Raw genomic sequence first — 13,110 nt, 5'->3', positions numbered from 1 at the left:
CCTTGTGGCAGGCGGAGGCTTTGCAGAGCCCCGTCTCTACCGGCAGGCTCTGCCGGCGCCATCCCCCGGTGTCCCCCCGCCGGTCCCCCGCGATGTGCCCAGCAGCAGATTCTCGTGTCCAGCAACAGAACCCTCAGCTCGCGCTTCCCAGCAGGATGCTCCCAACACGGAGGAAACAGCTGGTATCCTTCATCTGCTCCATATTGTCACGTTCAAGGATGCAATCACAGTGACCTTTGGGACTCTGCCTTAATGCTTGCTGGAAGTGGAGAACGTGGCCTCCCACGATCTGCTTTGGGACCAAACTCCTGCCTTTTTGCCATGAAAACAGCTGATCCAGGGACTAAACGCGCCCTTTTTCCCAGATCCCAGCTGGCCCCAGCATGTTGAACCCATTCACACGCCACCAGCCCTGTAGAGACGAAGATGAGAGCAGCCAGGTTGCACACGCAATGCAGGAAACCAGCTCCTGCAGCTCCCCCTGAGGGCTTCAGAATCCAGGAGGATGAGGAGGGCTGGGTGGAATTCCAGGGTGGAATTCCAGGGTTCGTCCAATGCACCTGCGCAGCCACAGGTGTTTGTGCCCTTGGCTGAAGTAGCAGCTCCCAGTTTTCCCTGATTGCCAGCATATAAAGGGAGCTGGGAGGGAGCTGGGGGGTTTGGCTGAGTCACTGAGGGCTGCTCAGGCTGCAGCAAAGGTGAGGCAGGTACAAAGCATCCTCCTGGGCTGAGGATGTTAAATCCTCCCCAAGCAGCCCTGATCCTGCTCAGGCTCACGAAGCCATTTTAAGCAGGGGTTTATCTGTGCTGAGCCCACGCCAGTGTGTGGCTCGTCACAGCTTTGGTGCCCCAAGGCCACCTTGGACCCGGAGCAGAAGCCTCCTTCTCACCGCAAAGCATAAAGGGGGGGTTCCACTGGTTCCTGCCAAGGTTTCCTTCCTGCTTGGAGCCAGGATGCTGCCCAGGCCAAAAGGGAGCCGTGGGGAAGGTCTGAGCCCCAGGTAAGCCATGGGGATGGTGAGGATTCCTCATTCCCAGAGCCTGCTTTGGGATGTCCAAGAGGGGTGGGAGGCTTTAATGGCATTGCAAAGGCTTTTTCCTTTCTCAGTTAATAGTTGGCTTCTATCAGGGGTTTGAATTCTGCTGAGAGGGCTGCAGGTTCCCTGTGCCATAAGGCTTATCCCTGGGGATCCGGGAGCTGCTCCGGCCTCTATTCTCTTGCTTGGTCACAAGGAGCTGGATTTATCCCTTCTCTTTGTACACGGCTCTGGTTCTGGTGCTGGGATAGGTCTTTGTGGCTGTGCAGCAGTGGTGTGCCATAGGGTGGGATGGAGATGTGCCCATCTTGCTGGGGCTGTGTTCAGTGCCCCCATCAGCATCTGTACCTCCAGCAAGACATTCCCAATCCCAATTCCCATCTCCCCACCTACCTGGGACACTTCCCCACCCTTCAGCCCCCAAGAAGTCCTCCTGTTTTCCCTGCTCTGTGCTGGAGACGATGCTGTGGGGATGCTCTCTCCCTCAACAGCACCCAGCAGCACCCAGTCCAAGGGATGGAAACTGGCCCCTGCGTGGCTGGGAGCCAGCTGAGGCTTCCCCATGGGATGAGGGATGCAGAGCTCGCAGGGTTTCCACGCCTGCTCCGTGTTTCCACAGGAGGGTGTGAACGGTCCCGAGTATCCCTGAATCCCACGGGAAGAGGCTCCTGGCGCCAGGCAGGGCTCGGGGCCAAGCTGGGCTCGCTCTCCCCGGCTGGGCCGGATGACAGATGCCTGCAGTGGAGGAGAACATGCTTCCAGCCTGGATGCATCTGACCCAGAGCTGCACTATGAGGAGGAAGAGGAGGAAGAGGAGAAGTCAGAGCCCTCGGACACCAGCAGCATCTTCTCCGATGACTCCGTCTATCCCTGCTATGAGCTCCCGCTGGAGGCCGGCAGTGCCAGGGACCTCAGCCTCTACCAGTGCTGTGCCAGGAATGATGCCAGGCTGGTGCGGGAGAGGCTGGAGCAGGGGGTGACCCGGAGCGAGGCCACGGAGGTGGACATCAACGGGAGGGTGAGTGGCCGGGGGGTGGCTTCGACATGGGATGGAGATCCTGAGGTTGATCCCATCCTTGGAGCACCTTTGTGCGTCCTCCCCTCCTGATCCTGCCTTGGGCTGGACAATGGGAGCACCGCAGTGAGGAGGATGCTGCGGTGCCCCCACGCTGAGGGCTGCCCCTCTGCAGAACGGGCTGATGGTCTCCTGCTACAAGGGCTTTGTGGACATTGTGCCCTTGCTGCAGCAGTGCCCCTACATAGACATCAACCAGCAGGACAAGGATGGGAACACGGCGCTCATGATGGCTGCGCAGGCAGGTAGGTGTGGCACAGCCCATGGCACCCCTTGGGAGTGATGTGCCCCTCCATAAACCCTGATATGAGCTGTTGGGAAAGCCAAGGCTCCCAAGGGATGTGACCATCCCCATCGAAGCTTCTGGTCCATCTTAGCAGTGGGTAGATGATGTAAAATGGAGATTCCTTCAGCAATAAAACCATGGAATGGTTTGGATTGGAACCCAACCCTTTCAGCCCTGATCCCTCCAAACCTCTCCCTCTTACTCCTCACTAAATCCCCTTTCTCCAAGGAGGCACCAGCAGATCCCACTCCTTAACTGTGGCAATTCTAACGCAGCTTCTCTCTGGCTGTTAAGGACACATCACCATCGTCAACTACCTCCTCAACTACTACCCAGGGCTTGAGGTGGACAAGAGGGACCCACGGGGCCTGACGGCGCTGATGAAGGCAGCGGTGCAGGGGCAGCAGGACTGCGTGACCGCGCTGCTCCTGGCTGGTGAGCGTCTCCCATGGGATTGGCGGGGGGGGGGTGCTGCGGCTCCGGGATGATGCTTTCTGCATCCCGTGTCTCTAGGAGCTGACCTGCAAGCGGTGGACCCCATCAAAGGGAAGACAGCCAGGGAATGGGCAGCCTTCACCGGCCGCTTCGAGACCACCGTGCGCATCCGGAGCCTCCTGCGGCGCCCACGGGCAGAGCAGTTCAGCACCATGTACCAGCCCCAGTGGCCAGCGCTGGCCGAGCTGGTGGCCAAGGCCCTGAGCCCCAAATCCAGGAGCAAGCGGCTGTTTGAGAAGATCGGATCCATGTTCTCCATCAGCTTCCCACGCAACCCCGAGGAGGACGGCGTCCTGGACCACATGGTGAGGATGACGACCTCCCTGGCCAGCCCCTTCGTGGCCACTGCTTGCCAAACCGTCTGCCCCAACAGCCCGCCTGAGGTGGGCAAGAGCAGGTTGTCCGTGCCGGAAATCCTTGGGAAGCACGTGCTGGATGCGGATACGGAGCCAGAGCCCACCTCGGGCTGCAGCACCGGCGCATCCTCCTGCAACGGCCAAGCCCCACTGGAGATTCGGCTCTCCCCTCCGCGCCGCCCAGCCAGGACCCTCCTGAGCTTCCTGCCGCTGTGGCTGCGGCGCGGGAATAGCATCTTCCCAGGGGAGCCGATCCCGAGGATCCGAGTGAGCAAAGACCCCTGTCCCCCCGCCCGCACCAGGCAGCGGAGCCCGCGCGGGAGGGACAAGAACCTGCTGCAGCCTCCCAAGTGGAGGTACAAGGAGCTGAAGGAGAGAAAAGCAGCCGAGGAGGCAAAGAAGAAGGAGAAGAAGGAGAAAGGGGGGAAGAGATGCTAAAGCAGGAGGTTTCCTTCTTTCCTCCTCTTCTTCTTGTCCTTTTTCCTTCTTTCTTCCTGTTTCCCCTTTGATCTTCCTGAGCCCTGGATGCTGCCGCGTGTGTGGAGCATGGTCCTGAAATGGAAGCGGTTGCCATGTTAACAGGATTGATTTGCTGAATAAAGCTCAGGGATGCTTGTCAGGCTGGCAGGAAGCTCCCCCATTGCTGCCAGTGTCCCCTCTCCTCCCTGTCACCCCCTCGGTGCCATTCACTCCCCAATTCCTGTGTATTTCCAGGATGCAGATGGGCAAACTCTTTGTCCTGGGCAGCACATGGAGCAGCATCACTTGCACCAGCCTGGATCCTGCTGCACAGGTGGAAGGGGCAGTCAGGGTCCCACCAGCCAGTGTCCCCTCTGCTGTGATGGGGAATGCTGCATGAGCTTTGGGGGTGGTTTGATCATGGTCCAGGGATGCCCACGGTGCTTTCTGTGCGATGATGCACCATGTTGAGCACCCAAATGATGATGAAGGTCTTGCTTTGAGGGGGTGAACAGGGGGCTGTGGATGCAGGATCAGGGCAGGGATCAGAGACCCTGGGGTGGGTTTGGTGCATCCAGGAACAGCTCTATGGCCAGCCCTGGCTCCAGATGACTTCATTATCACTGACCGCAACCATAAAGCAGGGAGCTGATGCCCACCATGTGCATCAACCCATGGAAGACGGCAGGGACACAGGAACCAGCCAGGAATAGCCCCAGGAGGGGCTGATCAGATCAGATCAGAGATGGTCGCAGTGATAAAGGCGTCTGCAGGCACCGGCTTCCTCCCGGGCGGCTCCTATCCGATGGGAACTGCCCGTTTCCCCTCCACAAAGCTCCGGCCCCGGCACGGGCAGGGTCAGGCCTGAGGGTCCCGCATGGTTTATCCTGGTTTTGTGCCTTTGTTTGTTTAAGCTTCCTAGATCACGGGCGATAGCGGGGATGAGGCGGCCAGCGGGGCTCCAGCTTTAGCATCATAGACTCAAGCAGGTTAAAAGACCTTTAAGGCCATCAAGCCCAGCCATTCCCCCAGGGCAGTGATCCCCTTTGCTCTGGGTGCTGGTTGGGTTCAGGACGCAGTTGGGGTTGGGGATGCTGTAGGGAACAAAGGAAAATCAGGCCCCGTAGCTTCACTGGGAAAGAGGATGGGAGCGGGTCCCCGTGCTGGTGGCAGAAAGGCAGGGATGGGGCTTGGGAAGGGGCTGGGAGGAGGGCGGGGGACAGGAGGAGGGTGAAGCTGCTGAGAAAGGCCCAAAGCACAGGCACAGACTGGCAAAAGGGGAAGCGGTGCTTCCGCATCCCACACGGAGCGGGAAGTGCCCGGCCTCCCACCGTGGGAACGGCTCTGCCCCTGGCATCCCAGCACCCACAGGAGGCACAGGGATGTGCTGGCACTGAGCAGCACCCCCAGGCCCAGGGCTGAGCATCCCCAATAGGGTGATCACCCCCTGATGCAAAGAGCCAGGAAGCCCCTTGGCTCCACCGGGATGCTCCCTCCCATCCCCAGGAGAGTTGGATGCAGGAGTGGAAGGGATGGCCAAGCACATCAAGGTCATTCCCACAGCGTCTATCCATGGCTCCCAGCTCCAGCACCATCAAAGCAATCAGCTTTAGAAGGTCTTAGGTGCTCGGGGTAGGAGAAATGATGGATGTCCCCATTGGGTTTGCCTGGGAAGCCGGGAAACTGGGTGGGAAAGTGCCTGGTGTAGGACAAGGGTGGGAGGAATGGGCTGAGGGAGAGCAACCAGGATGGAGCTGGGGCCCGGTGTGCGGGAGGAAGGGAGGCTGGCCATGGATGTGTGCTCAGCAATAGGAAATGCTTTATTAGCTGGGAGTGGTGGAGAGGAGCCAGGCAGGAAGAGGCAGTAATAAGAAGCATTTTTCTGACTTCTCCCACATCCAGACCACAAAGCGGCTGCGTTCGGATCACAGGGCCACCGGGAACGGGGAGCCGGGAGCTGGGATGGGTGGCGGGACGGGAGCAGGTCCATGAAGCTCCTCCAAGCCGGGCTGCACGGCACTGAGACCTGCCCCGGCTGAGCCAGCGCCACGTCCCAGCTCCTCACCGCACCGGACACGGATGCTGGAGGTGAGTGGGGTCTGGAGCTGCCCCGAGTTGTGTTTCCCCCTGGATTTATCCTGGAATCAGGATTTGGTCCCGTTTCCTTCATGTTTGGAGGGACACCGGGGTTGACGTCAGGGTTGGCAGAGGCTGGAACCGGGGCTCTGGTGGTGGTGGGAGCTTAGAGCCGGGTTTATAGCCAGGTCCTGGCTGAAGAGTTGGAATCATACATGGCTTCTACTGAGAGCCCGGAGCTGAGCTGGGAACTGGGGAATTTGGGTGGATTTGGAAAGGCACAAGGGGAAGGTGACAGCTCTTAGCCAGGGGCGAGAATGATGGCGATGGGGCCACACTGGAGGGTGCAACCGGCTTTGCTGCATGTGTGACCACACGCGTGTGGGGGGTCACAAGGAAATTCCAACCGGGAAGTGGATCTTGTTCGGGAACCCTCAGCTGCCCATTGATCCCAGCTATGCGCCATCCAAGAGGTTCTAATTGGGGTGCTTTCCCTTCTCCTGCTGCTGATGCAAATCCCAAAGGATGGAAGGATGGAACACAGCAATGTAACTTGCCATCACCTCCCAGCCTGGCTGGGAAGATGCTCCAGACACTGGGAAGGCAGCTCCAGAAAGGAGGGAGGAAGTTTGGGCACAGCAATGGAGACATGGGGACTGGTTTGTCCTGGGATGTTGTTCCCATGGGATGCCAGGGAAGCTCTGGGTTAAGATTTGCTCTTGGTTATGTTATTGCACGCAGAGCAAAGTTTGGGCTGAGGCGCTGACCGCATTGTGATCCATGGCAAACATCCCACAGGCTCGGGATTCTATGGAAGTGCCCCCGAGAGGGGAATTCACCCCCCAGGAACTTTGGCTTCTCTTTAAATGCCACCTTTCACAAGGAGAAGCCGGAGCATCCCAGAGGCTCAGGGCACAGCAGCCCTGCTCCAGGTGATGCTGATCCCCAGCAGCATCCCACCGGGCACCCAGGACCAGCCCCGTTGCTGTTTCCTCCCCACAAGCGCCACCCAGGCAGCTATTTTGGGGAGAAAAAGGCTGTTTGGAGCCGGGCCGCGGCCGGAGCGTGCTCCTGAGGGCCGGGTTTGCGTGACTCCGCTTCCCCATCGAGGCCAGGATCTAAACAATCTTGATTCCTGTCCCGGCAGCCCTGGGCAGGGCTCCTTCAATTGCAGGAAACGGAGCCTTTGGCGTGTTTATGTCGGGAATGACAAAGAATGAGCCGAGGAGGGGCCGGGGAGCGCTCGGAGCCGTGGAAAGGGGCAGCGATGCCGGCGGGGGGCAGCGGCGGCTCCGCCGTGTTTGCTTTGGCAGGAACGAGCCCTTGCCAGGGGCAGAAAGAAGCAGAAAACAGCAAAACTTCCCCCAAATCCCAGCTGGGGGGGTGGGGTGGGGATGAGGGGTTGGGATTTGGCCGCCTCTGCTCGTGTCATTGATAAACTCCATGCAAAAGCCCCCCCGGGACCCAGCTCCGGATCGTGGCCAGACGCACTCGGCGCCGGCTGGGGCTCCGGGCTCCGTCTGCACCTCGGATGCTGCCAAAGCTGGGATGCGGGGCTGCAGAGCCCATGAACGGCCACTGGGATGAAGGAGGGAGTTGGGACAACATGGACACGCTGAGGGCCGCGCTCCCTGGGGCTGTGTGTGGTGTTGATGCTGCGGCTGGGAGGTTCCCCAGGCTCAGGAGGTCCCAGGGATCTGCTCTCAGGAAGGGCTGTACCCAGGACGTCCGGAGCCAAGCTCCACTTGGGAGCAGCACGTCCCACCTCACACCACTCTGCCCACTCCATCACTCCCCAGGTGCCCCTTTTCCTTCCCCAGCCCTGCAATAGGGACATGGGCACTGCAGGGACGTGTGGGATGTGGGAACATTGGGGGTCCCTCTCACCCCTCTGCTCCCGCAGGAAGATGCTGTGTGGAGCCTGCAGCCGGGTGGTGCCAGTGCTGATGCTGATGGCCATGTCCCTGTGCTCTGCAGCCGGTGAGTACCAACCAGGTGACGTGGTGATGCTCCTGCCATGCATCAGGTTTCAGACAAACCCTCGTCCCTTTGGGAATGTCACCACTTGCTCTGCTCCAAATAAACCTCTGCTGGAGCTTGCCTGGAGCAAGCAGGGGGGGACAGAGCTCCTTGGGGACCCCCGTTGTCCCAGTGAGGGGCTCCCCGCTGTGACAGTGACCAGAGGGGATCTCCGCTCAATTCCTTCTGGTTCATCAGGCGCTTTGACGTTACCAGGGGGGAGATGGGAGCAGGCTGGATGCACGTGGCTTTTCCCAGGGGTGATGGTGAGGAGCTGGGAGCGTGATCCCAGGGGAAAACCACAGTGACCTGGGGACAGATCCAGGCACAGTGCTTCTGCAGGGAGGACTGAGGCAGCAGAGCTCATTGAGGGATGAGCCGTGGGACCACCAGCCCCACCGCTACCCCACGGCCATGACAAGGGGCAGCTTTTAGGCGAGAGGGGAGCATTGGGTTCAAGAGACTTTAGGACAGATGTCACTGTCCCTGAAGCCAGCAGCGTGTCCCAGGCTGCCCTGTGGGGTGTCCCCATGGCACAACGTGCCCCATCCTCACTGTGCAGATGAGCTGTTGTGCGCCTGCGACGTCCCGCACTGCAGCACGCTGACCTGCACGGGCAAGGTGTGCTTCGTCAGCAAGAGGAAGGAGGACGGGGCCATCACCCAGCACCGGGGCTGCTTCTCCCAGCACATCCTGGAGAACTGCCACACGCCCGTGACGGAGCAGTACGGGATGAGGTGCTGCGACACCAGCATGTGCAACGCCGAGCTGGAGATCTTCCTGCAAGGTACAGGGAGCCCTGCATGGATGGATGTGTGCTTGGGCTCCATCAGAACCTCAAGGGTCACCAGATGGGACAGGGATGTCCCTTCTTGGGCTGTCACCCACTGACCCCAAGCAGAGCCACCCTCCTCAAGCACCCTCAACCCTCCCAGGTCCACCTTCATGCTCCCACCCCTTGTTTCCCCCCACCCAGGAGAAGACAGGCTGGGAAAGGTGCCTTCCCTGCCCAGCCTCCTCCTCATGATCTTCGTCCCGCTGCTCACCCTCCTCCTCCTCGTGGCGCTCACAGCGCTCTTCTGCTGGAAGGTGGCTCAGCACCGCCACAACAAAAGTGACCTGGGCGACATGGACCTCATGCTGAAGGCATCTATGGTGGGAGACAGCACCTTGGAGGTGGGTGAGCTCCAAATGCCCCCAGAGTGTTGGAGGGAGGGATCCGTGGGCTGGTTCTCCAGCTGACCCCACCACTGTCTGCCTGTGCAGGACCTGCTGAGCGATGACTGCACCACGGGCAGTGGCTCGGGGCTGCCCTTCCTCGTCCAGCGTACTGTGGCCCGGCAGATCACGCTGGTGGAGTGCGTGGGTAAGGAGAGAGGCTGCACCCGCAGCCACCTTCCCCCAGTGATGGCACCAGAGCCAGGACCTGGGTGTCTCAGCCAAAACCCCACAGAGACCCCAAGTTCTCCCCCTGTGCTGCTGGTGGGATGAGGATGGAGTGGGTGGTGGTGGGTGTCACTTGGCCCAGGTCAACAGATACCCTGTGATGCTCCACACCATCATGGGGGTGAGCAGAGGGGTCTTTGGGTGACATGGTGCTGTGGCCATGGCAGGCAAAGGACGCTATGGGGAGGTGTGGCGAGGCGTGTGGCATGGGGAGAGCGTGGCCGTGAAGATCTTCTCCTCCCGTGATGAGCAGTCATGGTTCCGTGAGACAGAGATCTACAACACTGTCCTGCTGCGGCATGACAACATCCTGGGTGAGCAGCGGGATGGGATGTGGTACCCGGGGTTGTGATACTCAAGGATGCGGTACCCAGGGATGTGGTACCCTGGGGATATGATACCCAGGGATGCTTTGGTGACCCTGGAGTAGCTGCAAAGTGGCTCCATGGTCACAGTTCCTCTTCACATCCAGGCTTCATCGCCTCTGACATGACGTCGAGGAACTCCAGCACTCAGCTCTGGCTCATCACCCACTACCATGAGAACGGCTCGCTCTACGACTTCCTGCAGAGGACAGCCCTGGATGTGGAGACCTGCCTGGGCTTGGCCTCCTCCATCATCTGTGGCCTCGTCCATCTCCACGTGGAGATCTTTGGCACCCAGGGCAAGCCTGCCATTGCCCACCGTGACCTGAAGAGCAGGAACATCTTGGTGAAGAGCAACTGGCAGTGCTGCATCGCAGACCTGGGTGAGATGGGGGGACGGGATGTGGTACCCCAGTGATGTGATATCCAGGGATGTGGTACCCCAGGGATGTGGTACCCTGAGGACGTGATACCCACGGACACAGTACCCTGGGGATGTGGTACCCAGGGCCATCCTGCCCCAGGGATGAAGCATCACGCAGTCACAGCACGAGCATGGCCCTGACTGACTCCATCATCCCAGCATTTCCCAGTTGGCCTTGCCAATCTCCAAGGTCTCTTCCAACCCCAGTGCCTCTCTGATTCCCTCCTCAAGGGCTGGCTGTGATGCACTCCCAGGGCAGCGACTACCTGGACATTGGCAACAACCCCCGGGTGGGCACCAAGCGCTACATGGCCCCGGAGGTGCTGAGCGAGCAGATCCGCACCGACTGCTTCGAGTCCTACAAGAAGACGGACATCTGGGCCTACGGGCTGGTGCTGTGGGAGATCACCCGCCGCACGGTGGTGAATGGTGAGCGGCTCCGCGCCTGCTCCGGGCTCCCCTTCCCTCCTCTCTGCTCCTTTCTGCTCCTTTCTGTCCCTCTTTCCCTTTGCCCAGATTAGCTGTCAATTATAAACACTGTAATCTAGTGTCAGCACCCGGCTCCCTGATTAAAGGGCCCATTAGACTCAATCAGCGCTTTGTTTGTTCAGCGCTGATTAGAAAACAAGCAGCTTGGAGCTGCTGCTTGGAACCCAGCCACGGTCGGGACCTCCGGCCGGCGGGGCCTGGCTCGGGAGCACAGGCTTGGGGACAGGGACAGGGTCCCCAGCGCTGTGAAGGAGCCTCCTGCCCCTGCTCAGCGCCAGCAAAGCCCATTGGAAGCATTAATTGAAGGGGGAGGCGGGAGGCTCCCCTAGGCGCAGTCTGGCCTCCGGATAATCTCATTTACCACCCCAGGGCTCCTTCACGTTAATCATTTCCCCCAAATTACCCAACCAAGTGCAGGGGGTGACCGTCAGCTGGTTTTAACCCTCACCCCCCTCCCTGCCACTGCACAGCCCCACGGCATCAAGGAAAGGGGCTCCAGAGGACCCCAAGGTGCAGGAGCCACCCCTCAGGGTGCAGGGGGCTCCCACCAGAGAGGTTAAACCCCGTGGACACACAGACATATGGAGGCACTAAGCTGAGATTAGCGGGGCCAGCAGGTGGGCTCATGTGGGTCTGATGTGGCACCAGGGCTGTGGTTGATGCAATTCCCACATGTACCCCATGGCAGGTCTGTTGTACCCCACGATGCACGGGGCAGGGGGTGAGCCTCGCATCCCCCCAGTGCCCTCACACTGCTCCCCGTTCCCATAGGCATCGTGGAGGAGTACCGGCCGCCCTTCTTCGACGCCGTCCCCAGCGACCCCAGCTTCGAGGACATGAAGAAGGTGGTGTGCATCGACCAGCAGACCCCCGTGGTCCCCAACCGCCTCTTCTCCGACCCGGTGAGTCCCGGGGGGGCTGCCCTGATCCCATTCCCACCCCATCCCATGACACCCATCCATGCCCCCCCCTCTTTGTGCCTGTGCCAGGTTTTGTCAGCGCTGGCAAAGATCATGAAGGAATGCTGGTACCAGAGCCCCTCTGCCCGCCTCACCGCCCTGCGCATCAAAAAGACGCTGAAGAAGCTGAACAATTCCCTGGAAAAGCCCAAACCGGAGCAGTGAGCGCCGGGCATGTGCTGGAGCATCCATGGGCTGCACTGGGAATGCTGCAAAGCTGACACTGGGATGGCTTCTGGTCACAAGGGGAGGTTGTTTGCAGCCGCTGCCTTTCCCACCCGTCCTCAGGGGCTTTATCATTGGCAAGGAGGGAGAAAACAGGGAAAACACAGGGAGGAATCTTGCAGGCCTGGATCCATCATCCAGCGCCTGTCCATTGGGAATGGCAATGGCTGGCACCCACCGCGGCACCGCAGGCAGCGGGCGCTGCCCCGACCTGCCTGCCCGGCGCGTTGGCAGCGGGAATGCCGCGGGCTCGGCGGCAGCAGGAATTCCCCGGCAGGGCTGTGCCGCGTGGGCTGGATCTCAGCGGGAGAAGCGGGTCCAGAGGCAGCGTCCCCCAGGGCCAGGTCTCGGGGGTCCCCAGGACAAGGAGCCACCGGCACCGAGCATCCCCGGTGCTGCAGGGATGCGCCGAGCGCCGGCTCCCGCAGCCAAGGGGCCTGATTCTTCCCAAGGGGCTCCCCACATTCCCCCCTTTCCAAGCCCTTTTGGGCTTTGCCAGCTTTTGGGTGTTTCGGTGCACCCTTGCGGCCAGCTCCAGCTCGCACCGCTCGCCACCATCCCCAAACCCACCCCCCGTTGAGGGCTGTCGGGCCAGGACTGCGATGTTCCGCAGCCGCAGCTTTGCTCCACAGTTATTTAATGATTAAGATTTAATATATTTAATAAAGTGTAAAGCTATTTGATCGCTGAAGAGCTGCCAAACCTGCCCCGTCGGGCACCGAGGCCACGCAGCAGGATGGGACCCTGCAGCCCGGCGCTTCCTTATGGCTTCAGTTACTGCTTCAGCATCGTGTATCGCTCCGCATCCCGCAATAAACCTCGCTCCAGCCTCATCCCAACCCTCTCCCTGCGCCCGCGAGGGACTGGGAATGCACCGGATGCTCCCGTGTGCTGGGGTCCGCTCCGCCCGTGGTCCAGGGTGAGTTCCTGCTCCCAGTTAGGGACTGGGAGGAACTGGGAGCTGCTGGCCCTCGGTGGGGCTGGCAGTGGGGTGAGAGGTATGTGGGGCTGAGCAGGGCAGGGGTGCCCTGGCCAGGCATGGCTCAGCAGCACACCCGCACACGTGTGTGCACGCATGCACAGATGATGCACATGCAAATCATGTGTGATTGCAGGCACACAAATCATGCATGACTGCACACACATGTACATATGTGTACACACACACAACCATGCTCGGCTGCATGCACACACGTGTACATACATGTACATACATGTACACACACACACAACCATGCTTGGCTACATGCACACACGTGTACATACGTGTACACACACACAACCATGCACGGCTGCATGCACACACGTGTACACACGTGTACACACACACAACCATGCACGGCTGCATGCACACACGTGTACATACATGTACATACACACACAACCATGCACTGCTGCA

The 13,110-nt window shown here is 60.2% G+C and overlaps 2 protein-coding genes across 4 annotated transcripts; both read left to right on the top strand.

Moving 5' to 3' along the window:
• The first annotated feature begins 421 nt into the window (after positions 1-421).
• Positions 422-3,889, top strand: ANKRD33 (ankyrin repeat domain 33). Of its 2 annotated transcripts, none has more exons than XM_062630636.1 (5): positions 422-1,001; positions 1,657-2,055; positions 2,228-2,357; positions 2,693-2,833; positions 2,912-3,889. In XM_062630636.1, exons 2-5 carry the CDS (start codon positions 1,762-1,764, stop codon positions 3,685-3,687), a joined length of 1,341 nt encoding a protein of 446 aa, XP_062486620.1. In that variant the 5' UTR covers positions 422-1,001; positions 1,657-1,761; the 3' UTR covers positions 3,688-3,889. The 2 variants fall into 2 exon arrangements, with proteins under 2 accessions (XP_062486620.1, XP_062486621.1); XM_062630637.1 differs by having other exon boundaries at positions 664-698.
• Positions 3,890-5,302: 1,413 nt separating this feature from the next.
• Positions 5,303-12,402, top strand: ACVRL1 (activin A receptor like type 1). 2 transcript variants are annotated; one of them, XM_062630633.1, is made up of 11 exons: positions 5,303-5,324; positions 5,611-5,796; positions 7,616-7,764; positions 8,366-8,590; positions 8,780-8,979; positions 9,070-9,169; positions 9,417-9,563; positions 9,722-9,997; positions 10,270-10,467; positions 11,299-11,429; positions 11,517-12,402. In XM_062630633.1, the coding sequence occupies exons 3-11, from the start codon at positions 7,620-7,622 to the stop codon at positions 11,649-11,651; spliced, it is 1,557 nt and encodes a 518-aa protein (XP_062486617.1). In that variant the 5' UTR covers positions 5,303-5,324; positions 5,611-5,796; positions 7,616-7,619; the 3' UTR covers positions 11,652-12,402. The 2 variants fall into 2 exon arrangements, with proteins under 2 accessions (XP_062486617.1, XP_062486618.1); XM_062630634.1 differs by having other exon boundaries at positions 5,304-5,324; positions 7,688-7,764.
• The last annotated feature ends 708 nt before the right edge of the window (positions 12,403-13,110 follow it).

Source organism: Pezoporus occidentalis, unplaced genomic scaffold (genome assembly GCF_034315485.1).
Source record: "Pezoporus occidentalis ecotype Australia unplaced genomic scaffold, CSIRO_AGI_Poc_V1 ctg357, whole genome shotgun sequence".
NCBI classification, from domain to species: Eukaryota; Metazoa; Chordata; class Aves; order Psittaciformes; family Psittacidae; genus Pezoporus; species Pezoporus occidentalis.
This window is presented reverse-complemented; position numbering and strand designations above follow the sequence as displayed.